General features: G+C 35.8%; 1 protein-coding gene across 1 annotated transcript; it reads left to right on the top strand.

The window, feature by feature from the left end:
* Positions 1-555: 555 nt before the first annotated feature.
* LOC138872727 (uncharacterized) lies at positions 556-9,233 on the top strand. The gene is made up of 10 exons (XM_070151140.1): positions 556-586; positions 700-750; positions 2,658-2,804; positions 5,448-5,898; positions 5,961-6,245; positions 6,373-6,574; positions 7,012-7,230; positions 7,852-7,985; positions 8,125-8,320; positions 8,628-9,233. The coding sequence occupies exons 1-10, from the start codon at positions 556-558 to the stop codon at positions 9,231-9,233; spliced, it is 2,322 nt and encodes a 773-aa protein (XP_070007241.1).
* The last annotated feature ends 506 nt before the right edge of the window (positions 9,234-9,739 follow it).

Genomic DNA, 9,739 nt, shown 5'->3' on the forward strand with positions numbered 1-9,739 from the left:
CAGCCTGTTAGAGTACACTTTATTCTCTAATATAAAATTTTTTGGGCAAAAATCAATATTTAGTCGGATTCAAATACAAATACAAATACAATATACAAACAAATAACTGAAACCATAGAACTTTCAAACAATAAGGACCAATAACGCCATATGCCAACAAGAATCACACGTTCAATTTGAGGATATGGATGGATTACTAATCAGTGTCTGAGAGTGTCATCAATAGTATCTGTATGACGCTCAAAATTCAAATTTAACTAATGGCTTTTTATGCTTTAATTGAATGTTTTGGTTAATAACAAACCACTTTCAACTTACTTCAATGTGTTTTTCCACTACAATTCAGGTTATGTACTTACTTTCGCCCCAGTTTGGGTAATTTTAGATTTTAGACACGGTTATTAGTGAATCAATTATATTTTGTATAAAAGTGGATTATCAATATTATTTTTTTAAAATCATTTGAATATTTTAGCATAAGAGTGGGTTTTTATTTGCAAAAAAACATTGCAGTAATGCTGAATTTTTGACTATATAAAATTCTTTTTTAGGAAAATGAATACAATTAAAGATAATCGATTAGAAGGTACACAGGACACAGTTTATTTTAAGACAGAAAAAATATTGAGTCAAATTAACTAATTAATTTTTTAGTCCAATTTGTCCTGTATACGTAACATAGGATAATACTCTTTGCAGGATATAGATCACATCAAATGACAGTTGCATCATCACTTAATGATGAGAAATGTTTGAATATCTAGTTTGACTGCGTCAGTCGGATATTCGCATATCTAGTATTGGATTCAATTTTACTGCTCCGTGTGTTTAACCATTTATTAGAAGGTGTATAGCTGTTGGTTATCAATATTATATTGTCATAACTAATCATTTGAAATTTATGAATTTAGTATTTGTCACGACTCACATAGATTGTCTTAATTCTGAACTTGTCACCGATCCATAATATATAACATGTCTTTATAAAATTGTAATGGTAAGATCTAACCACAGATATTATGAAAGTATTTTTTTTTTACTTCTAAGTAGCGATTAAAGTCTTAATTGATTGATCCACTGTTGTTTCCTGCTTATAAAGTCCTCCTTATTCTCCTGCATCAAACGGTGTGATTGAAAGAAAAAATTAAACTTTGATAGAGTTAACTAATATCATGCTTATTGAGTTAAATACGCCTTTAAATTTGTGGGGTAAAGCTATTTTAACTGCATGTTATGTGTTGAATAGGGTGCCTCATAAAAAAATAAAATTGGGTAAAAAAGTTACCACTTGTGTTTTTCTTGGTTATACTTCTAATAGTACAACCTATATATTTTTAAATCTTGAAGAGAATATAATTATAGAATCATGTGATGCTATTTTTCATGAAAATAAATTTTCATTTGAGTCTAAAAATAGTGGGAGTCAAAGATAAAGATAATTTTTTGTCTATGCCTAGTTCTTTTATTTCTATTATGCAAAATGAAGAAAATGATGCTTTTGAGTTAAGAAGAAGTAAAAGAGCTAGAATAGAAAAAGATTTTGGTCCTGATTTTATGTTTTTAATATTGAAAATGATCCTCTTACTTTACAAGAAGCTTTATTGTCACCTGATGCTATTTTTTGGAAAGAGGCTGTAAATGATAAAGTGGAGTCACTAATTTCTAATAAAACTTGGAAGTTGTTTGATTTACCACCAGGTTATAAAATAATTGGGTGCAAATGGGTCCTAAGAAAATAGTTAAAACCTGATAGCTCCGCTGATAAGTATAAAGCTAGGTTAGTTGCTAAAAGTTTTAAGCAACTAGAAGTCCTAGAATTTTTTGATACTTTTTCTCCGGTAACTAGAATTACATCCATTAGACTTTTAATTGCTATTGCTGCAATTTTGATTTGCATATTCATCAAATGGATGCAAAAATAACTTTTTTAAATGTGGATCTAAATAAAGAAATTTATATGGATCAACCTGAGGGTTTTATAGAAGCAGGCCAAGAAAGTAAAATGTGTAAACTTACTAAATCCCTATATGGCTTGAAACATGCACCTAAGTAATGGCATGAAAAGTTTGATTCATGCATGATTGAAAATGGTTTTAAATCAAATGAGTATGATAAATGCATCTATTATAAGTCTTGGAATAATTCATATGTAATTGTTTGCCTCTATATTGATGACTTGTTAATATTTGGCTCTAACATGAATATTGTTGGAGAAACTAAAAGCATTAGTAGCTATTTTGACATGAAAAATTTGGGTGTGGCAAATTTCATTCTTGGAATGAAAATTACTAGAATATGTGATGGAATTTTCCTTGACCAGATCACATTATGTTGAGAAAATTTAATTTTTTTTATTAATTGCAAGCATGTTGTAACCCCTTTTGATTCAAGTGTTCACTTATTTCCTGTACAAAGTGACAATGATGTGATAAATCAAAAGGAATATGCTAGCTTAATCGGAAGCTTGAGATATGTGACTAATTGTACTCGGCCTGATATTGCATACGCAGTAGGAGCACTTAGCAGGTTTATAAGTAAGTCAGGTAGTGAACATTGGCACGCCATTACAAGGGTTATGAGGTATTTACTTGGTACAAAAACCTATAGCTTATTTTATAAAAAAAATCCTGCTGTAATCGAAGGCTTTTTTGATGCAGATTGGAACACTTTATCTGGTGATTCCTATTCTACTACAGGTTATATTTTTACTTTGGGAGGTGGTGCTATTTATTGGAAATCAAAAAAGCAAACAATAATTGCTAATTCTACCATGGAGGCTGAGCTAATTGCTTTAGCTTCAGCTAGTAAGGAAGCGAATTGGTTGAGAGATTTATTATTTCAAATTTCTTATTTTGAAAAATCAATTCCTCCTATTTTAATTCATTATGATAGCACCATTGAAATTAGTATAGTACAAAACCGTTATTACAACGGTAAATCCAGACCTATAAGGAGAAAACATAGTACTATGAGATCATATTTGACAAGTGATACCATTAATGTTGATTATGTTAAATCTTGTCGATCCATTGACTAAGGCCTTAGCAAGAGAAAGGGTCTGGAGCACATCGAGGGGGATGGGATTGAAGCCCACAAGCTCATAAGTCATGTATGAGGAAACCCAACCTGGGGACTAGAGATCCTATAACCAGGTTCAATGGGAAGAACGAATCATATGATGACTTGGTTTGAAATGCACTATTTTTATTGTTCCAACCCTATGGTGTGAGTGCATTTATCCTGTAATGATTTGCGAGGTTGAGTTTTATTAACTCTTAATGAAAATCTGTAGCTCATATGAGTGGGGTGTGAGAGTTACAAGAGCACCCTTGATAGATTTCACCTATGTGAGTATGGAAGTAAGCCGCTTCCTATGAGAATTGAGCTTGTTCTCAAAAACACTCATGAAAATCGGAATAGCACAAGGCCGTAATGTGCTGGCTAATAAAGCTCATGTCAACACCTTGATTATTATGTGTAGACAGTGATAATTTATTTCCCTAAAGTAGTCATAATTCAAGTCTGAGACCACTACTGACTCTGGAGTAAAGATCGATGTTTTGCTAAGTGGAGGTTCAATGCAGAGCACACCTTCATCATGCATAATAGTCTCCCTTCAACTGGTAAATTCTCTTATTTTAATATTAAAGAATGTTAGTGTTTTATCATTAAATTATTAAAATAAAATATGCTATAACTTCCATTACTCCATGATGTAGAAAATGACTATAACTCCCATAACTCCCACTATTCCATGATGAGAAAATAGCCAAAATTCTTTTGTAAATCTCCTCCCATGTTCTACCACTAATTACACACTAATTTGTCCATTATCGCATGTTTTCCATGATTTCATAACTTACTATCCCACTTTCTTCCAATTTAATTTAAGGAAAATTTTTTACACCTATAAATAAGAGTCTTTCTTCCATAATGTGTGAAAATAATAATTGTAGAGTGCTTCAATAAAGTGAGGTTAAAGTTGTAAAAAAAAGAAAAAGAGAGTTTTTACTTTTGTTGAAGAAAAGTGTTCATATTGGTGGAGCTTTGGACTCAACAACTTGTCCAGAGTTTGTTCGAGTCATACGACGCGATCGAGCTGTTGTATCCTGGGGGAGACAAGTCAAAAGGATTACTATTGGACCAGTGAAGACTTTGCTGCAGTGGGCTTGAATCTCCTTAAAGAGAGCGAGATATCCGCGCCGCAACCTGAAGATATTTTATTTTCTTCATTTAGTTTTCAACTGTAATTGTATTTTCACCAAAAATTTGAAATTTAGAATCAATATTGGCAGGATTTCTTTAATTCTGACCAACTAATCTCAGAATCTGGGAAGAAAATACACATATGCTTTCAGTCTGACAATATAGATTTTTTGCGATAGGTTATATGTGTATCTCTATTATGCTTCGATGATCTAACAAACTTACTGTTAAGAACCAGATAAGGAACCTATTACACATCCTCAATAACTCAAGATCAACAAGTCTCTAGTTGGGAACACTATTCAACTCTTCAGAGTCAAAGGAACAGCAGAGGGAACAAATAACTACCAGTTTCCGTGGTGACTATACAAGTCAACTCTTCACAGTTGTATAGTTACGCGTACACGACACAGTACATAAACAATGCAGCAGTCAACTTTATGGGGAATGTCCTTTACCTAACTTGCTTACATCATTCAAGTGATGTCACAAATGAATTATTAACATCAAGCAAGGTAAAAACAAATCACTTGCACATTTAAGAATTCATCAAGCATTCTCTCAAGTCTGTGTCAATCTTGCAAGTGATTCTCAAGAGCATCAAGAACGAAGAACAACATAACCAAGGACTAGTTTCATGTATTGAAGTTATTACATGTTCTTAGTTGTGTTGTACCTTTGTTAAAACACTTGTAATTCCTACTTAACTTAGTTAGAAGCATTGTGTAGGAAACTTCTGTAAATCATAAACCTGTGTGTTTATGTCTTGGCTAGAGTTAGTCGAGTTGTAAACCTTTGTAATAAAGTTATTACAAAGTGGCTTGTAATAGAGTTATGAAAAGTTAGTGAGGGATTAAAAGGTTAATTCTAGGTTATAATAGGTTGTAATCTAAAGTTTGCTCAGTAGTGAAGTTGAAATCCTACAAGGATAGGTCGTAGTTTTTAATCCCGTGAGCTGGGAGTTTTTCACGTAAAACTACATTGTGTCATTTACTTACTGCATTGTGCGTGTGTCTTGTGGAAACTAATAGAAAACCTGGTTCTCTATATAGTTTGGTGGACCCTTAAATTCTATCAATTGGTATCAGAGCGGGTTCTTTCTATCAGGCTAACACCTAGAAAGGATCTTCATGGATACTCTGCCAAACTTCGAAGAAGGCTAATCTACATACAGACCACCAAGGTTTAACAACCAATATTATGGATGGTGGAAGACTAGGATGCACGACTTTATCATGGAGGAAGATTCCGAGCTTGGGATGTCATTTGTGATGGACCATTTGTTCCTACCAAGACCGTTAGTGACCCAGTTGTAATTATTCCCAAAACGAGAAAGGAATTCAATGACACTGACCGAAAGGCAATAGAAAAGAATTTTCGTGCAAAGAAAATTCTTGTTTGTGGCATTGGTCCTAATGAATATAAAAGGATATCGGTATGCCAATCAGCAAAGGAAATCTGGGAAGCTCTCCAAACAGCTCATGAAGGAACGACTCAAGTCAAGCAGTCAAAGATTGACATGTTAACTACTGAGTATGATCTCTTCAGGATGAAGGACGATGAGTCCATTCAGGATATGCACACTCGCTTTACCTCTATCATCAATGAGCTTCACTCACTTGGGGAAATCATTCCCAGAAACAAACTCATCAGGAAAATCCTTAGTGTATTACTTGGTTCTTGGAAAGCAAGGTGAATGTCATCACAAAGGCAAAGGATTTGTAGAAGTTGACCATCGATGAACTCATTGGTAGTTTGAAAACCTATGAAATAAAGAAGAAGAAGAAGAAAAAGAAGAAGAAGAAGAAGAAGAAGAAGAAGAAGAAGAAGAAGAAGAAGAAGAAGAAGGAGGAGGAGGAGGAGGAGGAGGATAATGAAAGAAAAGAGCCAAAAAGGGAGAACAACCTAGTTCTCAAGACAGACAACAATAACTCAAGTGGCGAGGATGTTGACATGGCTTACCCGACAAAGAGATTTCAGAAAATGGTTCGCAGAAATGGAGGCATTCCAAAGAGGGGCAGTTCCAGCAAGCCGAGAGGGTATGATCTATGTCATAATTGTGGAAGCTGGGATATTTCATCAATGATTGTCCTCTCCTCAAACAAGATCAGTACAAACACAATACAGACAAAACAACCAAGAGAAACTCGGTTCCTGACAAAAAAGATTCAAAATAAAAGACGTCGCTGACAACGTTGTGAAACAACGTCTTGCTGCATGGGAAGACTCTTCCAGCGAATCTGGAGAAGATGATGGGCAAGGTGACAGCTCCATGATGGCAGTAGAAAGTGAAGCAGCTGATTATGATTCCATCTTTCCTCTAATGGCTAAATCAGATGAGGATGAAGAAGATGACGATGAAGATGAGGTAAACCTTCTGGATGTTCAAAGAAATTTAAAATCCTATTCTTAAAAGAAGCTTATATCCTTGGCTAATATTTTAATTGATGCATATCACAATCTCATCAATGATAAAAATGCGCTAACCGCGGAACTAGGAGAAATAGAACACGAGAGAGATAATCTAGTGGTGGTTGTGGTTGATATAAAAGAGACTATTGAGAGTTTAAAAAGGGAAAATGATATCTTGACTGAGAGAATTGCAAACATAGAGCATGAGAGAGATGACCTATAGGTAGTTGTAGACCTAAAGGAAACAATTGAGAAACTAAAAAGGGAAAGTAAGCTTGTGAACACTCAAAAGGGAAGGAAGTTGCAAGTGAGGCACATTTTAGGCTTGAAAATGAGCTAAAATCAGTGAAATCTAGTATGTGTGCTGAGCTTGAGAAAAACAAACAACTTCAGGAAGATCTAGGCATAGTGAAGAATGACTTAGAAAAATCTCTTAAGTGGACCTGGTCCTCTGATGCAATCATTGCTATGTATAAGAATAATGGGGGGAACAAGCAGGGAATTGGATTCCAAAAAGGAAAAAACCCTATAATCTACATAGCAAGTACGCTACTATACCTGATAACTGGCTTTGCACTCACTATGGTAGCACTAGACATTTCAAGGAAACATGTAAAGCCAGATTCCAGTCCCAGCAGAAAAATAATGTTTTGCTGAAAAAGTAACTACTGCTAAAGAACCTGGTCCCTCATATAAAAAATGTGTCATGCATGCTTGGACAAAAAGAATATTAATTCACCCTTTTTCTTATTACAAGGGACCCAAACTTGTTTGGGTTCCTAAGTCTAATCCTTGATTCTCTTGTGCATGGAGCAGTGAAAGGAAGCAGCCAAAGATGGTATATGAATAGTGGCTGCTCAAAGCATATGACTGGAAGCACTAATGATTTTCTTTAACTCAAAGACCTGCAAGGAGGGAGTGTGTCCCTTGGTAATGGTAAAAATGGATGCATTCCGGGGTTAGAAAGAATTGGAAAGTCTCTCACTCACTCAATCGAGAATGTGTATTACGTGAATGGCTTGAAGTACGGCTTGCTGAGTGTCTCTCAAATCTATGACAAAGGCAACAAGGTGGAATTTATGTCAAAATATATGCACAGTCACAAACCTTGTGACTGGTGAAGTAATCCTAATGGCAAAAAGATACAAAAATATCTATTTCGCTAATTTTGAGTCCCTACATAAAAGAGATCTTATATGTCTGAGTGCTGTGGATGATAATGCTGAACTGCAGCATAGAAGGTTGGGCCATACAAGTTTTACATTGCTGAACAAGTTGGTCAAGAAGGACCTAGTTTGTGGATTGCTCAAGTCAAGCTTCAAAAATTACAAGGGGTGTGATGCATGTGCAAAACGAAAGCAGATCAGGTCCTCCTTCAAACCCAAAAAAGTAAGTAAACACTTCAAGGCCACTTGATATCCTCCATATGGATCTATATAGACCTATGAGAGTGCCAAGTAGAGGAGGAAATAAGTACATTTTCGTCATTGTGGATGACTACTCCAGATTCACATGGACCTTGTTCCTCAGAACTAAAGATGAGACTCTAGCCGACATAGAGAAACCTAGTCCCTCAATCACAATAACTGAAGCAGAAAACAGAGTTGTGGATGATGTACATGGAACTCCAGTTGCTGAGGTGAGGAACATGACACATGGATCAAATCTAGAAGAACCTGGATCCTCTCTTAATGAGATTCAGGTGTCCAACTGGAAGCACAAGAGCTCACACCCTCTTCAAAACATAATCACTCCTCTTGATTCAGGAATCCAAACCAGATCAAAAACAAGAAACCACTTGCCTTCTCAGCCTTTCTCTCTCAAATAGAGCCCAATAATATCAAGGAAGAATTGAAATATGCAGACTGAATTACAACTATACAAGAAAAGCTTCATCAATTTGAGAGGAACAGTGTGTGGCACCTGGTTCCACGACCTGCTGACAGAACTGTTATAGGAACCAGGTGGGTATTCAAAAACAAACTTGATGAGTTTGGAAACACAACAAGGAACAAGACAAGCTAGTAGTTCAAGGCTACAATCAAGAAGAAGGGATTGACTATGATGAAATGTTTGCTCCAGTTGCTCGAATGGAGGCCATCAAAATTCTCATTGCATTTGCATCTCATATGAAATTCAAATTGTTCAAAATGGATGTCAAAAGTGCATTTCTGAATGGCTTTCTAAAAGAAGAGGTCTTCTTCATGCAACCTCCTGGATTTGAGAATCATGAGCATCCTGAGCGCGTCTTTAAACTTAACAAGGCTCTGTATGGGCTAAAGCAAGCTCCTCGTGCGTGGTATGAAAAGTTGTCAAATTTTGCTGTAGAAAATCGTTTTACAAGAGGAAAAATTGACAACACCCTTTTTCTGAAGAAACAAGGACGGAACCTGCTCATTGTGCAAATCTGTGTTGATAACATTATTTTTGGGGCAACAAACGATTCTCTGTGTGAGGAATTTGCAAAACTCATGGGGAATGAGTTTGAAATGAGCATGATGGGGGAACTGAACTTTTTCTTGGGTTTATGGGTGAATCAAACTCCCAAGGGGACAATGATAAGTCAAAAGAAGTACATCAAGGAGCTGCTGAAGAGATTTGACATGGAAGGATAAAAATCATTGATACTCCCATTGCCACAGCCACTCGCCTGGACATGGATGAACATGGTTCCTCTGTGAATGAGACCATGTATGTAGTTTTCAATCTAATCCAAAGAAATCTCATCTGAAGGTAGCCAAGAGAATCCTAAGATATCTCAAAGGGATGCAGGACCTGGTTCTCTAGTATCCCTCAAGAGATAACTTTGACTTAATATGGTATGCTGATGCTGACTATGCTGGGTATCTGTTGGATAGGAAAAGCACTTCTGGTATGGCACATTTTCTAGGTTCGTGTCTAATCTTATTGGGCACAAGAAAATAAAACTCAATGGCCCTTTCAACTGCTGAAACTGAGTATGAAGCATCTGCCTCTTGCTGTGCTCAACTGTTGTGGATCAAGCAGTAGCTAGAAGATTTTGGCGTGTTCTCTGATTGCATGCCCTTACTATGTGACAACACCAGTGCTCTCAACATGGCAAAAAATCTAGTTCAACACAAGAGAACAAAACATATTGATG

Source organism: Nicotiana sylvestris, chromosome 7, assembly GCF_000393655.2.
Source record: "Nicotiana sylvestris chromosome 7, ASM39365v2, whole genome shotgun sequence".
Classification (NCBI taxonomy): domain Eukaryota; kingdom Viridiplantae; phylum Streptophyta; class Magnoliopsida; order Solanales; family Solanaceae; genus Nicotiana; species Nicotiana sylvestris.

Coding starts and splice junctions, on each gene's coding strand:
- LOC138872727 (XM_070151140.1), top strand. CDS start 556: ATGAATACAATTAAAGATAATCGATTAGAAG. Junction 6,575..7,011: donor AAGATGACGATGAAGATGAG/GTAAACCTTCTG, acceptor AAACAACTTCAG/GAAGATCTAGGCATAGTGAA. Junction 7,986..8,124: donor GCAAAACGAAAGCAGATCAG/GTCCTCCTTCAA, acceptor TGACTACTCCAG/ATTCACATGGACCTTGTTCC.